Source organism: Muscardinus avellanarius (genome assembly GCF_963383645.1).
Source record: "Muscardinus avellanarius genome assembly, chromosome: 9".
NCBI classification, from domain to species: domain Eukaryota; kingdom Metazoa; phylum Chordata; class Mammalia; order Rodentia; family Gliridae; genus Muscardinus; species Muscardinus avellanarius.
The window spans coordinates 3544915-3566675 of NC_137795.1; the positions used below are offsets into that span (position 1 = coordinate 3544915).

At 38.5% G+C, this 21761-nt stretch overlaps 1 protein-coding gene across 2 annotated transcripts in view; it reads right to left on the minus strand.

Moving 5' to 3' along the window:
- Positions 1-21761, minus strand: part of AVL9 (AVL9 cell migration associated) — a gene marked incomplete at both ends in the record, with an annotated part of 54522 nt that overhangs the window by 8403 nt on the left and 24358 nt on the right. For both annotated transcript variants that reach the window (XM_080701391.1, XM_080701390.1), the window contains 8 exons: positions 1502-1721; positions 4234-4368; positions 13146-13687; positions 14415-14484; positions 17182-17220; positions 18034-18074; positions 20137-20203; positions 20935-21024. In XM_080701391.1, coding sequence (XP_080557517.1) covers positions 1502-1721; positions 4234-4368; positions 13146-13687; positions 14415-14484; positions 17182-17220; positions 18034-18074; positions 20137-20203; positions 20935-21024 — 1204 coding nt within the window. The remainder of the gene's footprint in view (positions 1-1501; positions 1722-4233; positions 4369-13145; positions 13688-14414; positions 14485-17181; positions 17221-18033; positions 18075-20136; positions 20204-20934; positions 21025-21761) is intronic.

A 21761-nucleotide genomic window follows, 5' to 3' on the forward strand; every position in this document is an offset into this window, starting at 1 on the left:
TCAATACTCAGCACCACTAAAAAAAAAAAAAAAAAAAAAAAAAAAAAAAAATATATATATATATATATATATATATATATATATATGTATTTATATATGATGAATTTGGTTAAGCATATTTCATCACAATTTAAAAAATAGTGGTAGAGATAACTGAAGAGAAAAGAAAACATAAGCTCAATATTCTTTTTCTTTAGTGCTGGTGATTGAATCCAGGGGTATTCTACCTCCAAACTACACTCCCAGCCCTATTTTATTTTTACTTTGTGTGTGTGTGTGGGGGGGGGGGTACTGGAGATGGAACCCAAGGCCTTTCTACTCTGGGCTATATTCCCAGACCTATTTTATGTTTTTTATTTGGAAACAGGGTCTCACTAAGTTGCTGAGATCCTCACTAAGTAGCTGAGGCTGGCTTCGAACCTGCACAATCCTCCTGTCTCAGCCTCCTAACTGCTAGGATTACAAGTGTGTGCCACCATGCCCAGCTTATATTTATAAAATAAATTTTATTTATAAAATAAAACAGTCCTGCTAAATTGCTGAGGCTGGCCTTCAACCAGAGATTCTCTTGTCTCAGCCACCTAAGTACCGTGATTACAGGCGTGCACCATGCCTGACTTCAACATTAATTAATTAATTAACTTATTTATTTATTTTTGTGGTGCTGGGGATGGAACCCAGGGGCTTTCTACCTCTGGGCTACACTCCCAGACCTATTTTGTATTTTATTTGGAAATGGTCTCACTAAGTTGCTGAGAGCCTCACTCAGTAGCTGAGGCTGGCTTTGAACCTGTGCGATCCTCCTGTCTCAGCCTCCCAAGTACTGGGATTACAAGCATGAGCCACCACGCCCGGCCTCAACATTATTTTAATAACAACAAATTTACTAAATATATGCCAAAAGTCTGAGGTGGAAAAGCTCACTTCAGAACTCTTTTATTTTATATTTTTTTTCCTAAGAGGAATGAGACATTTTTAACACAGTGCACCCATGTTCACCTGTCTCATTTTAACTATTTAACTGAAATAATATTTCTCAAAATGGGGGTATATACTTGAAGGTTAATCACTTAAGATGTGATTTTTTTCATGTAAGAGTAATGAAGATCAGTATTTATTATCTTCATATTTGTTCATGTTTCTATTATAAAGTAAGAAAAAAACAGGCTTAAAGGGATCCACTTTTGCAATTTACCAAAAACAGCATAGAAGGCAAGTGGGGGGTAGGAAGATCAACTGAGCCCACAAGTTTGAGCAGAATAAGACCATTGTCTCCAAAATAAAAAACAAAAAAATGTGGTAAAGCCCAAATCCAAAGAATATGCTACCTAGCAGGATACCAAATATTGCAAGTGTTAAGAGTAGCTAGCTCTGTCTAAAGGAGTAATAGGCCATTTCCTGTAATGAGTATGTAATTCTCGTGTACTTCAAAACACCATAAATGTTACAAGATAAAAAATTATAACAAAAAAGGTGGTGTGTGCTCTGCCTGCTTTCTTACCTAACTGCAGTGTGGCAGCCAGCAGGGCATGGATGTAGACTGCAAACTGGGCGCGGATCCATTCGTCACCTCCCTCCCAGCCGGTGCCATCCAGGAAGACGTCATCCCGGTTCTCTGTCACATGCCTCACTAGGTAATCTGCGAACCTCAGGTCTGCAGTGGTTGGGTTCAGCAGCTTCCTGAGTTCTGGATCATGGATCTGGATCAGAGCTTCTTCTACCTAGGGGATACCGAGGTACAAGTCAGAGCCTGGGCATTCACACAGGTATCCATGCCACTCTTGAAAAAGTAACCACAGGGTGTTGGGCATGGCGGCACACACCTGTAATCCCAGTACTTGGGAGGCTAATACAGGAGATCGCAGCTTTAAGGCCAGTTCAACAACTTTGTGAGACCCTGCCTCAAAATAAAAATAAAAAATAGGGCTGCCGGGCATGGTGGTGCACACTTGTAATCCCAGCATTTGGGAGGCTGAGACAGGAGGATCGTGGTTCACGGCCAGCCTCGGTTACTTAGTGGGGCCCTTTGCAACTCAGTGAGATGCTGTTTCAAAATAAAGAATGAAAAAATAGGGCTGGGGGTGTAGCTCATAGGTAGAATGCCCCTGGGTCCCACCATCCCCAGTAACACACACACACACACACACACACACACACACACACACACACGCACACACACGCACACACACACACACACACACACACACACACACACACAGTAACTACTGAGAAGCTGGAACTGGAAAGTAAAAAGCAAAACATGAATAATAACATCATCGACCAGTGAATGCTATTATTTACAATGAAGCCTCTGAAGCCTTTCCCTCTTCCTATTTTTAAAATGCTTATTTTCTGTTTGTAGAATATACGTGCATAAATATATTATTTTTAATTATAAATGTAATTCATCTTGATTATAAATATTTTGGAAAGTATACCTGTGGAGTAAAATCATCTTTATTTCATCAAAGAAATGATTTAAGTAGAATCCCTTAAAATGTTTCTTTTGAGGCCAGGGCTGGCTGGTGGCGCACATTTGTAATTGTAGTGGTTGGGATGGCGGTTTGTAGCTGGCCCTCTGCAACTTAGTGACACCCTGTTTGAAAATAAAGAATGAAAAATAGTCCTGGGGGCATAGCTCAGAAGCAGAAAGCCCTGAGTTCAATTCCCAGTAGCACCCACCCCCCAAAAAAAAGCTTCCTTTGAGTGTATACTTCAGAATACGTTTATTATGTGATATTTGATTATAAAGAAATATATGTAACTTACAGATCAGTGTAATGTATAGTCATAAACAAACACCCACACGTCTGCCAACTACCTTCTAGAGAAGAATGCAACAGCAGTGTGGAGCAACTCTGGTGCTCCCGTTCACACTCACTGGGGAGCGTACACATCCTGCCTTCCTCAAATCTGGGATCACAATACACAATACATACTGTTTTTTTAAATGTGTGTGTGTGGTACTGGGGATTGAACCCAGGGGCGTTCTACACTTTATTCTTTCCTCAAATTTGGGATCATAATAAATATAACTTTTTTTATGTGCGTGTGGTATGAGAGATTGAACCTAGAGGCATTCTATCTCTGAGCTATATCCCCAGCCCTATTTTGTTTTTTTAATTAAGTTATTATTATTATTATTATTATTATTATTTATGGTACTAGGGATGAAACCAGGCTACACTCCCAGACCTATTTTATATTTTATTTGGAAATAGGGTCTAAGTTGCTGAGAACCTTACTAAGTGGCTAAGACTGTCTTCAAACCTGCACGATCCTCCTGTCTCAATCTGCCAAGTACTGGGATTACAAGCGTGCACCACCATGCCCAGCTTTATTTTTTATTTTGAAACAGGGTCATGCTAAGTTGCTGAGGGTGTCCTCGAATCTAGGATCCTCCTGTCTCAGCCTCCCAAGTACTGGGATTATAGGCATGTGCCAACATGCCAAGCTCATAACAAATACAATATTGATTATCAATTTTTCAATTATTATAACCATTTCCCCACGAAAGATGTACTTTCAGTCAGAAACCACAAAAATCTTACAGTGACTAAGATTTTTCTTTTTAAAAAATTACTTTCACTGTAAAATTAAATGTTTTAAATTTCTTATATGGTAATAAAATATCAAATAGCAATTCTCAGCTTTCTTCTTAATATCAAGAACTCATTAAACAGTCTAGAAGGCTTTAAATTATTTAAACAGTAAGTACATTTTAATAAATCATGAGATCATAGTAGGCCTAGATTGCTCGGGTAGGAATTCTGGCTCACTCATTTACTTGTCTGATATTTACAAATTAATCTGTTTTTTAGCTTCCGTAGGAAAATGTAAACAATAGTGCCTGTATCTCAAAAGGCTGGTATGAGAATTAGATCAGTTAATAGTCATATTTATTTATTTTGGTATTGGGGATTTTGAACCCTGAGGCATTCTACCCCTGAGCTACCTAGCTCTATTTAACTTTATATTTTGAAACAGGGCCTCACTAAATTGCTGAGGCTGCCTACAAACCTGCGACCCTCCTGTTTCAGCCTGCCAAGTACTGGGATTACAATTGTGCACCATAAGGCCTGGCTAGATGAGTTAATATACATAAAGTGTTCAGGATGCCTGACATGCTGAAAACCATTACCACCCTTATTAGCAGATACCTTCATGATTACACTTAAGGAAGGACCAAAGGGATCAGCAGGGCCAAGAAGACACACTCAGACATGAACGTACTTCCACGATGGCATCACTGAGGTGTTTCTGTTGTCGAAAAAGGATGTTAGTAGCTCCGGCCACAAATCCTCGCACGGTGACATCCGAGAGAAGATGATGCTGCTGCAATGCCATGTAGGGCAAACACAGGTATCCCTGTAGATTACAAGAGCAACAGACAAGAACCAAGTCAGAGAAGGGCTGCCTCTATATACAAGTGAACAGGGAAAGAAACGCGCCTTCTTCCCTGCCGGTCCATGGGCTACCCTCTGACCCACTAAAATCACATCGCAGGGGAATCTCAGGTCTGGATCGTAATATATCTAGGAACTGATTAGCTACTTGTCGACACAAACAGTCAAATATCGGTTAGGTGGTTTAACAAGAAAGTTGTCTTACTAGATCACTTTCTTCTTGATTCAATTTAAAAGCCTTTGTTATAACTGGTGAATTGAACATTTTTTTCATTTGGTAAAAAAGTGTGTTTACTAGAAAGCTGTTAAAAATTTAAAAAATATAGGCATCTGCACATAACCACCAAAGTACCATTATGAGAATAGCAAAGTACATTATTTTACTGTCCTGCTAAAAAATCATACGAATATGCCAAGATACTTGCTACTGACTAAAGCGAAAACAACACTGGCAGCAGTTGTGCATTTAGTTAGTCTCCACGTGAACTGTATTTGAAATAGGACTGCTCTGAAGATTGCAGCTAAACTGCTAACCCTCGATAGGCATTTAAACATCCCAACGCATTTCCTGAGAGGAAAGGCATCAACACTGGAACGAGTCACTAAGGATAAGAAAATTCTGCTGAAAGGCCGCGTCAAAACAGGCTTTAACAAGCCGGGCGTGGTGGCGCACGCGTGTCATCTTAGCATTCGGGAGGCTGAGCCGGGAGGACTGCGGTGCGCAGACAGCCTCAGCTACTTAGTGAGCCCTCTGAAACTCAGTGAGACGTAAAATGCCCCCTGGGTTCCATTCCCAGTACGCCCCCCCCAAAAAAAATCCTAATCAAAGCAGCAAAAATAAATCAATGTCTCCATTAGAGATGCTACGCACAGTCTCCTCAATCCAGGCTCCCTGGGACTGCACGCTAAAGGCCCTACTTCTCATCCAGAACCGCTTGGTCAGAACAGTTAGTTTAGGGCTCGTGGTTCATCTTAATCGGTGTGCTATGTATTTAAAAGCAGTCGACATCCCCCTAATGTCTGTTGGCAAACCAAACCTTTGCAATACAGAACGCTCTTCCATACTTAATTTGGCGCCCATAGAATATCACTTGGAACTGAGAAATTTTCTTGACAAGGTACTTCCAAAACTGTCAATTATTACAAAAGACATAATAAAATAGTAATGAGAACTTAAGTTTAATTGCTCACAGTATTATATCTCAATTGATTCTGTTAGTGAAGAAAAGTCTATGACCAATAGTAGGATTCTTGTTAAAGCAGCATCAAGACCACGATGTAAGTTTATTTATTTTTAATTTAAAAATGGGGCTCGGGTTAGAGCTCAGTGGCAGAACAAATTTGCCTTGTATGCACAATGACCTTGGATTTGATCTTCACTAAAAACAACAACAACAACAACAACAACAACAAAGCTCAAACTTTTTTTTTTTTTTTTTTTCTTTTTTGGTGGTACTGGGGTTCCTGGAAGCCCTTCTACCTCCGGGCTACGCTCCCAGACCTATTTTATATTTTTGAAACAGGGTCTCTTATGCCAGCGCAGCCGGCTTCGAACCTGCGCGATCCTCCTGTCTCCGCCTCCCAAGCGCGGGGATTACAAGCGTGCCCCACCACGCCCGGCTAAAGCTCAAACTTTTTAAATACAAAATTTAAAATATCTCCTTAAAATTATAAATATACATACCCTTTGGTGTAGAATTCTACCTCTTATAGTTTATCCTACGGATAGACCTACTCATGTGTGATATTCTATTTATAAGAAGTTATTCACTGTAGCACTGTTAAAAAGCCTAACTCTTTATGAACAGGGGACTCAATAATATTCAGCTATATAATGGAACACTCTGCAGCCATAAAAACTGACGAAGTTAATCTTTAAGGACTATTATGTAAAGAGATTAAGGAGCAGAGAGGTGGGCACAGTCTTCTGCCACTGAGGAAAAAAAGGGGATAAATCTGTGCTGTTTCCTCTTAGTACTGGGAATGAAACCTACAGCTTCACCCCTGTAAGGCACACACTTGTCACTGAGATACATTTGTAGTCTCCTCCCTTTACCCCTTTAATTTTTATTTTATTTATCTTTTACTGTTTGGTACTTGGGATTGAATACGGGGATATTATACCTCAAAGCTACACCCCTAACCCTATTTTATTTTTACTGTGAATCAGGGTCTTGCTAGGCTGATGAGTCTCACTACTTGCTGAGCCTGTCCTCGAACTTGCAATCTCCCATTTTAGCTTCCCAAGAACTGGGATTACAGGCATGTAAAAAACCTTTTTAAAAAAATTTTTGAGACAGGGTGTTGGTAAAATGTCTAGGGTGGCCTTGTGCTTGAGATCCTCCTTCCTCACCTCCCAAGTACCTAGGATTACTGGTGTGCATTACCACACCAGGTTCTATGCATTTGTCTATGCGTAAAATACCCCTAAAAGGAAACATAAGACACTGATAATGGTGACTGCCATTTGAGAGGATGGCTGGAATGCAGAGAAGACTTTATTATTTACTTATTTATTTGTTTGTAAAAAGAAGTAGGGCCTTTTAGCGTGTAGTCAACAGTGTGTGCCACCATGCCTGGCTATAAGGGAGACTAAAATATATATATATACACATACATAATGTATAATTATGTATAATTAACAATATATAACTATATTATAATTATATATAATATAATTAATAATAAATAATAATAATAGTATAACATTTAATAATATAATATATATTTTTTCCTTTGGTACTGGGGATTGAAAACAGGGTTTTGTACATACTAAACAAGTGTTCTATCATGGAGCTATACCACCAGCCCATACAGACTTTTTATTGTAGATTCTCTGAAATCTTTGACTACTAAACTATATGGAAGTGTTATATATTTAAAAAATTGTTTAAAGTAGCATTTCAAAGTAGCTTTAAAACTGTGCCATTGTGTGTGTGTGTTACTGGGGATGGAACCCAGGGCCATTCTCTTTCTGGGCTACATCCACAGCCCCGTTTTATTTTTATTTGGTAACAAGGGCTTGCTAAGTTACGGAGAGCCTTACTAAGTTGCTGAGGCTGGTCCTGAACCTGAGATGCTCCTGTCTCAGTCTCAAATCCTGAGATTACAGGCATGTGCCACCACGTTTGGCTTAAAATGGTGCCATTACTTTTTGTGTATGTGTGTGCTATTACTTTTAATAATGATCACTTCAGCCTAAGTCTTTAAAAGGTCCTTAATAAATGGTGGTAATAAGAACATAGGTTCTTTCGAATAAAGTAGCCTCCACGCCCAAGCCTAGCTTTCTACTCCTAGGTTTCTACTTTTGTAGAACCCTAACTTTCATATTTGAAGTAATTGTGGTATGTGGTAGTTAAAAAAAAAAAGAGCAAGCAACAACAAAACCAACTAAGCAAGCATTACTAAGATATTTGTGTATCCATGTTCACAGAAGCAGGAATTTATAATAGCCAAGAGGCAGAAGCAACCCAAATATTCACTGATGGGTGAATGCATAAAGAAAACTGGTATATACATACCACAGAATGCTTGGTCTTAAAATTGCAAATCTTCCCACGTTTCGACATAAATGAGCCTTGAGGATATTATGCTAAATGAAATAAGCCAGTCACAAACAGACAATATTGTACCATTCCACTTATAGGAAAGAACTCAAAAAGTAAAACTGATAGAAACTTAAGAGTGGTGCTTGCTAGGGGCTGGAGGAAGATGGGGAATTATGTAACAAGCATAGTTTCAGTTTTTCTAAGACAAAAGTTTTAGAAATCTGTAGCACAAAAATGTGAATACAGTTAATACTACTTAATGATCTCATGACTTTTTTTTTTTTTGGTGGAACCTGGGATGGAACCCAGGGGCATTCTACCTCTGAGCTACAACCCCTGCCCTATTTTTTTATTCTTTATTTTTAAACAGGGTCTCACTGAGCTGCAAAGGGCCTCACTAAGTAGCTGAGGCTGTCCATGAACAGAGATCATCTGATCTCAGCCTCCCGAATGCTCGAATGCTGGGATTACAAACGTGCGCCACCACGCCTGGCCTTCATGATTTTTAATATGCAGTTGAAAACCAAAAACCACACCTTGATTTAGTAAATCTGCTAAAGAGCTGCAAAAGCATACTGTGTGTTTTCCTCAGGTTGCATGAAGAGGGGGAGGATATGATCAGGACCAACTTCCCTCTTATCTCTTCTCTAGTCAGGAACATAAGTATGCCCATGACTAGGTAGCTTCAATATTTATAGGAAGGCCAATTCTCACTACAAAACCATCTATGGTTTAAGTGTAATCCTTACACCAAATTTCAAGTGATAAAGAGTGAGAATTCAGCAGGCTGATTCTAAAACTCATGTGGACATGTAATGGCCTAAGAAACTCTTGGAGAGCAATAGTAAGACAGGCAGGACTTTTCTCCACCCAACTTGACTTGCATGGTAACAGCATAGGGTGAGGACTGGTCCAGGGACAGACTGCAATGGAACAGCAATAAAAGAGGCCAAAACAGACTCCCTTCCTCACCATATACAAAAATCAAGTCCAGATTAAAAAAAAACCCAAAATGTGGAAACCAAAACCACAATACTTTTAGAAAATAATAGAGGAGAATGTTTTTATGACCTTGAGGCGAGGACGATTTCTAAACAAGATAGCTCGATGAATCAGTAACAACAAAGGAGATAACCTAGCAGGTTTGGACTAATACTATGCAAAGTGAATACTGAAAAACAACAAAGTAAGAAATACAAGATAACATCAGACTGGCCAAAAATTAATGTCTGACAATATCAAGTATTCGTGGAAATGTGGATCAGTAGAAACAGACTGCTGTGGGGATGAAAACTGTTCCCACTACTAAAGAATATAGTTTGAAATTATCCAATAAACCTGTAGATTCCCATTTCCCATGACAGCATTCGATTCCCAAGGTACTGAGTCCTAGGAAAACAATAACAAACTCGTATGTGTAGAGCAAGGTTTCGGAATGAAGAGTTTGATAGCAGCACTATCTGCAGTAGCTAGAAACTAGAACATAGACACTCACGCACAGTAGTATTGGTGAACTGTAGAAGACCGTATAATGGAAGCTATGGGAGTTGTACTCTGCCGAAACAATGGTACGAGAGGAAACAGAAAAAAACTTTCACTTTGGTAATTTATAAGCATACAATCTAACTTTTAAGCTACTCAATCAAGTTATATGTAGGCTCTCTAGACTTGAACATAACAGTCTACAGGCAATATAAACTTGGAAGCACTATTTAAATAAAATTTTAGATAAACTGAAAATTAAGAGAATTCTAAATTAAGGGATCTTTTGGTAGAGGCAACTGTACATTTAACAAAATGTACCAGCTACATCTAACTAAAACAACAACAACAACAACAACAACAACAACAACAACAACAACAAACTATAAAGTGGCTGGTCTTTTCTAAAAGGTTAAAAACTCAGTAGAACTTAACTGTAAATTGTTTTTACTATTTACCTAAAATCATTTTCCCATAACTCTCAAACACTAAAAAATCACACTTATTCATTTAGAGACTAATGTAAGTTCTTTTTAAACTTAAAAAAATTAAATTGTTTTTAATTGACAAATAAATGTCCAGTCAAAAGATTCACTTATTGTGGTAACTCCACCAATTTTACTAAATGATGAGTATTATCACATAACCGCAAAAAGGGGAGATTGAAACAAATGGGAATCCTAATTCCCTCAGCTCCAGTCTTTTCTGAAAAGGACTAGCCCCATGTTGACTGCTTTGCTCCAATGTCCAGCCAGTCCTAGAACACTCTGAATAGTGAGGTAGGAGACTTAAAACCATGGAAAAACAGGACAAAAGCCCCCAGGATTATCTTCTGACATTTGAATATAGCTACCCTACTTTATGTCATTACCCTTCAATGTTTCTCTGGTCACAAAGGGCACAGCAGCATAGCATAAATATCACATAGACACAGCTCCTTTCTTAATTTCCAAGTCTTCTATTAGTTTCTGCCATTTCCTTTCTACCACCCAGGGGCAGCCTGCTCTACAGACACCTTCAGCCCCTCCTCAGCAGCCCTACTTCTGTACCCTAATTTCTGTACAATTCCTAAGTTAGTTCCTAGGAAAGGTTTGAGCATATTAGGAACCTAGTGTCTCCAGCATCTGTAGTCAGCCTGGTCTCTGAGGTAGATGTCCAAGGATTCGTCCTCAAGCAAGTTCAAGGACCAAGAGAAGTCTGGAAAGCTGGAGAGCTGGGATGCTCTTCCAGAAATAGTTACATTATGTGGAAACAGGTTTCTACTTATTCATAAGCTAGTCACCCACTTCAGCAATATTCTGCAGGTACCCAGGCTTCTCTCTGGCCATTTTTGAAATAGCCATTCTTCTTTGAAAGCTACTGACATAAGGCAATTAGCATTTGCATTTAAAACTGCAACTTAACAAAATTATATTTTAATCAGTACACAAGACATAAAATCAAAAAGAAAAAATGTTTATTTACCAAAACGATGGTAGTAAGCTTATCACAGGTGCAACACTGCCACGAGGTACATAAATCTAACATTTGGCTAAACATAGTTTACTCACAGGACACAATACATCTTTTCACAGTGCTCTATTTCAGCAGTTTGACAGACAACAGTCAAAATCTTCTCAGTTCTTTTCCCTCTAGACAAAAGTAAGGGCCCCAAAAGGTATGGGAAGTCATGACACTTGGTTCAGAAAGCTCATAGTGTGGCTACTTATTGTACCCAGTAGTTTGAGAAACCCAAGTTTTCTTCTCAGATTCTTAGATTCTAGTTTTAAGGAAAACTGCACTATTTAATCATGAAATTAGTTAAGATAATTTCAGAATCCCCAACATGCCACAGAGTGAAAAGAATCAGCTCTGACACTGGGCAAGCACTTTAGTGCAAAGCTATATAAACATAGAAAGAGCCTATCAGTAAACATATTGCTGGAAGAAACACACTGCTCAGGCCAACAGTACCCATCTTTCTTTTTCATATAAAGTTTTTCTTCATGGATAAAAGACAGATGGTATTTTAAGGAAAAGCATGATACTTTGTTCTAGTTACTGGAAAGATGAATCTGTCTTTCATGGTTAGACCACGAGATAATGAAAGGCAAGAATTTAGAACCAGTACGGTGCCCAGAACACAGAAAGGCAATAAATACATGTAGAGAAAGGAGTAAGACAGAATTCCTTTTCTGTTTTTCTGCTTCATTTGGAAAAATAATTTACAAAGCATATAAAAGTTATTCCTGAATAGGATGAAAAACAAAGTCCAAATAATGTAGCTTCCAAATGTGTTTTGGTATCAGTATAACTTTAAGTACACTTAAAAGCATAAATACATATATATTTATTAATGTTCTAGGTATGTAAAACTTTTCTTTTTTGGTACTGGGGATTAAAACCTGGGGTATTCTACTTCTGAGCCACACCCAAATCCTGATTTTTTTTTTTTAATATATTGAAAAAGAGTCTCGTTAACTTTGTTAAGTGTCTAAGTTGCTGAGGCTGGCCTCCAACCTGGTATTCTCCTGTCTCAGCCTCCTAAGTACTGGGATTGCAGGTGTGTGTCACTGTGCCCAGGTAAAAGGTACTGTTTTAAAAAAATAAAAATGGCTACACATGGTGGTACATGCCTATAAGCTCAGTGTTTGGGAGGCTGAGACAGGAGTATTGCAGGATTGAGATCACTGTTTCAAAATAAAGAGTAAAAAGGGGCCAAGAGTGTACTTCAGTGGCAAACTACACTTTATCCACGAAGTAGAACACCCTTGGCTTCAATCACCATACCATACACAACCTCCCCTGCCCAAAACAATCCACAGAGCACATGTACCAAGCAAATCAACTGGAAGCTTTTAGAAGTAGAGTATTTGTTTTCTTTTGTTTTTTTTCTCCCCCTCAGTACTGGGATTGAACTGAGTCTTACACATGCTAGGCAATACCTGAAGCCCTTTCTATTCTTTTGAGAAAAGGTCTTGGTAAGTTGCCTGGGCTGGTCTCAAACTTATGATCCTCCTGCCTCCACTTCCCAAGTAGCTAGGTTTAGAGGTGTGTGCCACTCATGCCCTGTCTTTTGTGTGTGTGTGTGTGGGGGGGGGAGTGTGGTACTGGGGATTGAAACCAGGGGCGTTCTATCTCTGAGATACACCCCCAGCCCTATTTTTTTATTTCAAAAATAGGGTCTCACTAAGCTAGAGGGAGGGCCTCACGAAGTTGCTAATGCTGGTGGAAAGCCTGTGACCCTCCTATGTTGGCCTCCCAAGCACTGGGCTTTCAAGTGTGCACCACCACCACTCCCGGCTTCCTTGTTTTCAGATGGGATCCTGCTTTTTTGCTCATGATGGTCTTGAACTTCTGGGCTCAAGCACTCCTGTCTCAGCCTCGAGTACCTAGGATTATTGGTTATGATTGCAGTACTTTAGGATATATTCATTAAGTACAATCAAAATTGTCTGGATTTCCTCAATTTTATCTTTTTTTCAAAGAGAAATCTGAATAATTAAAAACATCCAATACAGTGATTGCTGCCTTCATATTTACTAAGTTTCAAAACTCTAATCGAAATTCGGAGTGACTTCCCTGTAGCCTTACACTGTGGTCACAGATGCCACTGCACTATACATTTGGTATGTATTTTATAGTTTTCAAGGAAAAATTTCAGACCTGAAAATGTGTTCAACACTGAAAGTTAAATTCTTATGTCCTCAATAAAAGATACACACTTTACCTTTGTGAAGATGGCCAGGGGCATGCCGTACTGGTCTTCCTCCAAACCTGAAATAAGCCCTGGTATCAGGACCATCTGCCCTGTATTAGCTTGAGGTTGTACAGTAATTGGAGGGCTGTCTGAGGACACAGAGTCCTTTGGAAATAAGGTGGTCTGGTCTGACCTGATGTGTTCCCTTTCTTTCAAGTTGGGGTCCTCTAAGACACTAGGGTCCAAAGTTTCCCAGTCACTTTCTGAAGACTCTGGAGATGGGCGAGATGGAGGTTTTAAATACTGGTTAGTATCACTGGGTTCCTGTACTGTGCAGCTGCCGCCATATTCTACTTGAAGAAAAGGCTTTTCGGTCTTGATGGAAGCATCTCCTCCATGGTTTCCTGCCATGATTTTCTGGATAGTTCCCAAGTTGATATTTGAAATGTCGGAAGTAGACCCAGAAATTAAATCATCTGCAGGAGGATTACTTTCCTGAAGCCCAGCATCTTCAGACATACTTTTTCGGGGTCTATACTGAGAACAGTCACTGAGACCGTGTTCAATCATGCCTAAAATAGACAATATTGGAGAACAGCTTGGTTTATAATAATATGGAAGAAAACAAGAGTTGCATATTCTACTTTAGATAATAAAACTCTCCTATGAAAAATTTTAAGATAGCTGGGTGTGGTGGAACACACCTGAAATCCCAGTACTTAAGGACAGTCTCAGCAAGTAGTGAGACTCTCATCAACCTAGTGAGACCCTGTTGTTGTTGTTGTTTTTTTTTTTTTTTTTTTGCAGGTCTGGGGATGAAACCCAGGGGCATTCGACCTCCGAGCTACACCCCCTGCCCTATTTTTTATTCTTTATTTTGAAACCGGGTCTCACTGAGTTGCAGAGGGCCTCACTAAATAGCTGAGGCTGTCCGTGAACCGCGATCCTCCAGGTCTCAGCCTCCCGAATGCTGGGATTACAAGCATGCGCCACCACGCCCGGCTTGAGACCCTGTTTTTAAATAAAAATAAAATTGGGCTGGGGTAGAAGACCCCTGGGTCCCACCCCCAATACCACCCACACCCCCACACCCCCCACACATAATTAAAGTTAAGTTTGCACATGTCTTAATAAAATAAAAAACAAAACAAAAAAGAAAAATCTCTTGTCAAAAGGAAAGTCTTATTAAAACAGAAATGTTATATCTAGCAAGTTTATCCTTGAACACTTATATTAGTAAAAGTGTAAGTTCTAGTAAAGTTAAATAAAAGAAAGAGTAGACAACTACTGTCTTCTTACCTGGAAAGAGGGATAACACAGTCATCAGTGCACCCACCAATTTATTCACTGGAGAAATATAAAAAAGAACCTGAAATGGATTTAATAAAAATTAAATTAGAAAATCGGTGAGACTAACAGTTAATTAATGTATAAATAATCATTAAAAGTCTGCATTTAGTATTCACTATGCTTCAGGTAAAATTATCAATGGACACTAAAACTATGGTGAAAGATTGTTGGGCAATATGATATTCACAATGCATAAAATTCATCATTCTACAAATTACCTATTAAGGTAGTAACCACCACCTAAACCAAGCTTCACATCACCAAAAAATAATACAAACAGTTATGAGCTTTTTGATGTCATATACTAAGGACAGATTACCACCTGTGTGGTCTTCTTGCTAAAAAACTTTAATCTGAAACTACATAAAAGAAACAGACAACTCTAATCCTATAACACTAGTCTGGACTCTTTAAAAAAGAATGCCAATGACATGAAATACAAAATGAAATGAACAAGAGCAACAAAAGAGTCAGAGGCAGTGGAACTGTGAGGTTAGAGGGAGCTAGCAATGCAATACGTCATGATGGACCAGATTCTAGACTGAAAGCAATGCTCAGCCATAGTTTTTTTTTTTTTTTTTTTGGTGGTACTGGGGTTCCTGGAAGCCCTTCTACCTCCGGGCTACACTCCCACAGGCTACACTCCCAGACCTATTTTATACTTTTTTATTTTTGGAAACGGTCTCTTAAGCCAGCGAGGCTGGCTTTGAACCTGCGCGATCCTCCTGTCTCCGCCTCCCAAGTGCAGGGATTACAAGCGTGCGCCACCACGCCCGGCTCAGCCATAGGTTTTATCTCTAACAAGACATAGTTACTTGAGATCTCGACAGCTTTCCATCTTTTTCACATATGTAAAATCTAGCCCCTCTCCATCCTCTAAAACTAATTTTTATAGAACACAAAATACTAAGAGATTGATGGGATAAATCTAGACAAGAGACACACTAAGATTTGTAAGAGACTCAATAAAAACTAGAGCATAGATAACCACGGAAGTCACTGGTGTCCAATTTCCTACAGAGTTAGAATCCTCCACAAAGTCCCCAGTTTTCTTAGAAAACCAAGACTCCAGTGACAAGAAATTCTCTATTTCACAAAGCATACTTACTTCCATCACATAAATTATTTCTGGACAACCAACTAAATCTTATGAGGAATCAGAAAAGAAGTCTGCTACAAAGGAATTGTGACATCTGAGAAAACTTGAAAATGGATTGCACACTTTACTTATTGGGTCTATGTTAAACTTCTTGAATGTGAAAATGGTTTTGGGTTATATAGGAATATATTCTTATTTGTGAGAACTATATCCTGAAGTATTTAGGACTGAAGTACCATGATTTCTACAAATTACACTCAAAGTATCACAATTCACAGGAAAAACGGAACATGTAAAGCAATACACCCCAAGTGACAAAAGTTAAGAGCATATAAATACAGAGCAAGACTATAAAGATATCCCTTATAGTATCTCATCAACTTTCAGGAGGCTTAAATTTTTTTCCAAATAAAAATTGAGAAAAAAATTAAGTTAGAAACAAGATTCACACACACAAAAAAGAAACAAGATTCACTTAGATATACACTAAAGCTAACACAAGATAGTATTAAATTAGTTTAAAACAAACAAGCAAAGATTTGCTTCAATTTAAAAAAGAAAAACAGCAAATTATAGCCTGGGGGTGTAGCTCAGTGGTAGAATGGATGCTTAGAATGAGTGAGGAAGCCATTGTTTTAATCCCTAGCATGAAAAGAAAAAATGTAAATAAATAAATAAATAAACCAAAGTTTTATGTTAGTCTATTCTGTGATTTAAAACAAGCAGCACCTCAATAAAATTCAGAAAGGCCTGGGATCAGGGCACAAATTATAAAGTAATCTTATAACAGCAAAATAATTGCCTGAGTAAATGTGATACATTACTTACTCTTGCTTTATTGGTATTTGACTAAATATTGGCACATGTGCTAAAGAACAGTAACAACTACACAATGAAGATGTAATTATAAATGGATTAAAACTGTGATATAGCCATACTGTAAAATATTACTCAGACTTAGAAGGAAGAAAATTCTGATACATGTAACAATATGCTGAAACTTGAGGACATTATGCTAAGCAAAATAAGCCAGTTATAAAAAGAAAAATATTGCGTTGGGGATGTAGCTCAGTGGTAGAGCACTTGCCTAGCACACATGAGGTCTTGTGTTTGGTCCCAAGGACCACACATACGAAAGAAAAATATTGTATTCAAATGCTGAGACGGAGGATAGAATGGTGGTTTCCAAAAGCTGGGAGGAAGAAGAATGGAGATTTATTGCTTAACTGGTAGAGTTTCCTTTTAACATAATGAAGAAAAAAAAGATCTGTGATGGATGATGATGGTGGTTTACAACGAAGTGAATGTACTCAGTACCCCTGAACTATATATACTTGAAAATGGTTAAGACGGCCGGATGTGACAGCAGATGCCTGTAACCCAGCTACACGGGAGGCTAACGCAGGAGGTTAATGCAGGAGATTAAAAGTTCAAGGCAAGTTCAAATTGCCTCCAGAAAGAACGCCAAAATTCATATTTCTATGGCAGGAAAAAGAATACTTGCTTCAGCTCACCACAATTTGACACGTAAAAAAATGTCTTAATCATTAATCCCACTTGTGTAATGTGTAAGAAATGTGTTAATTAAAGGTGAATATTCCAGCCTTCATATCTCACCTTTTTCTCAAGAAGAATTAGTTTAAACAGGATTAAGACCTGTAGAAGAAAAGAAGAAAGATGATAAGTGAGAAACTCAAGCCCATTAGACATTTGCTGGTTCCCTTTTTCAAACATAATTAAGTATCACTTAATATTAAATAATTACAGTACTTTTAAGATCTATAAAAAACTGAATTCATACCAAAAAATTAATGTGACCTGTGTCCTTATAAAGAGAAATAAAATATTGACTGTGTTCTCTAAAAAGTGAGAGAATCACTTAAATTTAATTGAAATTAACTTTTGGAAGGGTGGTGCCCTTTCTGTATGAAGTATTTGTAAGCTCTGTGAAAATAAGAAATTATTCATTTATTTCCAAATTTCCAGGGCATTCACACAAAGATACTCAGTAAATGTTTGGTGAATGAATGAATGAATGAATGATGCCTTAACAATAAAAATCATGATCCCCAGCACCAACAGTGAAACAAGAGAAAAACCAATAAAGATCAGAAATTACAGGATGTTTTACTGGAAAACATCCCATTCTTAGAGCAACACAAACTATTTCGTAAGATCAAAGCATGTTTCTTTCTACTCTAATACCATGATATCTGAAATGACAAAGATAATCGAAAAAAATCTTATCCTACCAGAAATAAACAGTATCTGTATTCTTTTAGAGATTTCTGCTATAAGTACTACGGACACTTCTGACTTTGTGTACTAATGAGACCAAGCACCGTCTTAGAAGGAAACCAGTTATGTCATGATCTGCATCAAGCGTAGCACATTGAATCTGCCAGTAATAGAAACAATAAGAGTAGCGTCACCCATTTTAGTACTTCAAAATTAAATAAGGTATCATACCTTGTGTCGAAAATGAAGGACAAGATCTCGAGGAGACAGACCTATAATGTTAAAAAAAGGCTAATCTGTGACTATAGTCTACTGTTTGCATCGAAAGTTAGCAAGGGAAGGTAAAATACGAAAGTGAGAATAAGCAAATTTATTTAACATCTGATGAACTACACACGTGCTCGGAAAGTGCTACCCAACAGAGTTTTCTGCAAGGATGGAGATGTTCTAAACTTGTCCTCTCTGATTCAGTAGCCAAGTGTGGTTACTGAGTGCCTGAAACGTGGCACACTTGACCAACACACTGACCTGTAGCTTCCATTTTTATTAATTTTGATCTAAATATAGATATCTATAGGTTTCTAGCGGCCACTATTTTGGACAGTGCAAATCTAACATCTCTCCATTCTACAAACATAAAGTATACACATTTAAACCTTATAAAGTTTACCCCAATCGGAATGGCAATCATTAAGAATTCAAACAACAACAAATGCTGGTGAGAATGAGGAAATAAGAACTCTTTTACACTGTTGGTGGGATTGCAAATTAGTGCAGCTGTTATGAAGATCAATATGGAGACTTCTCAGAAAACTGGGAAAGGATCCACCGTATGATATAGCTATACCACTCCTGGGTATCCTTCCAAAGGGACTGGAATCAGAACATTATAGTAACATATGAACATCCATGCTAGCGCACAATTCACAACAGCCGAATCATGGAACCGACCTAGGTGTCCAACAGCGGTGAACGGATCACAAAATTTGGAGATACACACAATGAAATTCTACCCAGCAATAAACAAAATTATGTCATTTGTAGGAAAGTGAACGGACCTGGGGGACATTATGTTAAGTGAGATTGGTCACATACTATCTCTCATCTGTGGAAGCTAAGGAGGAATCAAGATACAAGAAAGACTTTAGGTAACAGAAAAGAAAGCTCAGTAGAGCAATGGAATGGGTTTCGAGGAGGGGGTTACTGGGGGAGGGAGTGGGGGATCAATGAGGGAAACACTGCCACTGAAGTTATAGACATACATGAAATCACTAATGCCAATCTCAAAACCATGTATGGAAAGGGGAGGAAGTGGGGACACTCTGTGCATGTACGTCCCCAACATCAACTGCATAATGATACAAGATTACATTGCATCAACAAAGTATTTCAAAACATAAAAATTATAGTTTAAACCAGGTGTGGTGTCACAGGCCTGTCATTCCAGTTCCTTGGGAGGCTGAGGCAGGAGGATTGGAGGACTGCAAGTTCCAGGCCAGCCTAGGCAATTTAGCAAGACCCTATCTCAAAATGAAATAAAAAGGGGTGGGAATGTAGTTAAGTACAAGAGCACCCTGGGTTCAAATCCCCAGAACTACAAAAACAACTAAAACAAACCAAAAAAAGTTTATACTATAGTGGCAATCACTCAAACCTGGTTTTCAGTCATCACACTCTATATGCTGTTATTTCCAAATCACTGTCTTTTCCAATTATCTGCCTCAAATACCATAATACAAGAGAAAATATTTTAGAGGAAAATCTGTTCTTAGACTAGGAACTCTGTAACTAGTTTACATTACAGAGGGTTTCCATATTAAACAACCATAATTTTGTTATTTCACACTGAAACAGGAATTAGGAGAGAATATTTCAGTATGCGATTATAGCTATATTTACCATACAATATTATTGACTACTTCACTTAAAATGGATATTCTGGATTGTCAAAATAGTATAAATTTAACAAAACTCTCAAACTGAAGAATTTTAGAAAAAAGCTAAGCAGTGCTCCCTCTCTCTTGTTCTCCCAGTTATACAAGGAATTGAGGTCGTCAAGATTAATATAGGGAACAGAAAAGAAAAAACTTCCATTGCTATTTTGCAAAGTCGAAATTCACCCTGTACAGTGACAGTTGCAGAGCAAGCTGTCAGTGTCGTGACAATGCCTCTCAGTACAAACACTGGCTGAGAGGATATTTAGGGGGAGCAACATCAAACACTCAAGAATTTAAGCCCCACACAGACTTGATTCTGATCATGAAGGTTTACATACAGCTCAGAGAGCTGAACAAAGGGAGAGCGTTGCTTCTCAAACATAAGAATGTTGCTTACCAAGATACACCTGAGATCCTTCTAATGAAGCTCCGCCCAAGGAACTATTCATATGTTCATAAAGCTCCTGTGAAGTACAGACTGAGTTTAGACAGTGAGTCAGAAATATGACCAGAAAAAGCTGGTTTCTGATAGAGGCAGCTTCTTTTGTCGGTACTAGATTGAGGAACAATCAAGGTCTGGAACCTGACAGCTTCCAGCGCCCAGTTCTTCTCTTCTAAGCATGAGCAATACCAGAAGATATCTGGACAAAGAGCATGAAGCTGCTCAGGACATTCGCTGTTTGTGTTTCAGAGGCTGAATCATTCACATGGCGGGATGAGCTCTTAGGAAGAATGTCCTCCTGCTTCCTTGGTAAGTGTCCTACCCAGCAGAATTCAGGAGAGATCCAGGACCCGGAAGGCAGCCTTGAGAAAGACATGCCACCTGGCTTCAGCACGCAATCACGCAGTTGCTCTGGTTTATGCTGCTGGGAACTATGAACCAGAAGCACGGTATGCGCCACTTATTGATTAGATAAGTGAAGTCACAGAAGCAATACCATAGCAAAAAGGCTTATCCTTTAAGGGATTTATATTGTTACTTATAGTCATTATTTCTTTTAAAAAGGACGGTTTGGCTACATTTAGTAATTATTTGGGGAGAACCCAGTCTTTCCGTGTTTTAATGCAAATGGTTCTTCAAATAAAGTCTTTTGTAAGCCAATAAGTGGCTATTCTTTCAGTATTACTGATAAAATTTACTTGATTCATGCATCTACCTTCAGGCAAAAACATCTATAGAGAGGTATAAAATTACCTTTAGAATGGAAATTTGGGAAAAATCCTTCTCTTCGAAATATGCATGTGTAATGAGTTGAAGTTTTGCTTGAAGTAAGCCATAGAGAGGCTTAAAGAAAATAAGAGTTACCATTAGGTTAACAGTAGTAAACAACAAACAAACCCCAAGGTTAGGACCCTTGTTACTGCAGATGGAAGCTCACGTCACCTATTTTGTTCTCTGTGTTACAGGATGGTGACTGAGAGGTGGCCCAGGCGCCCTGGGCTGGCTTTAGCATCAGCTGCTTAGCTCTGGGCACTCAGCCTCTCCACACTCAACTGCCTACTGAACTAACATGGTATGACAAGACCTGTATCTTATATGGCTGTTTTAAAGATTAAAACACATGTTTTTAGTACTTATCTGGCATACAGAAAGCACTCGAATGTTAGTTATTATTTAAGATTTGAAATAAACTCTTACTCTGCACATTGTTCTCTTGCTTTGTGGCAACACTTACTCGTCCTTATTTCTAGCTGAACATTCACGACTAAATTTAAATTCATGTCGATGCCGGGCGTGGTGGCACACGCTTGTAATCCCCGCGCTTGGGAGGCAGAGACAGGAGGATCGCGCAGGAGACACTGTTTCCAAAATGAAAATGGAAAAAATAGGTCTGGGAGTGTAGCCCGGAGGTAGAAGGGCTTCCAGGAACCCCAGTACCACCAAAAAAAAAAAAAAAAAAAAAAAAAAAAATTTAAATTCATGTCCCTCTTTGGGTCCTCTGGAGGCTTAGTTGATTCTTTTGTATACTTGAATAAGCTTATTCCTTAATCCTTATTTCTCCTACAGAGTATCTTCTACTG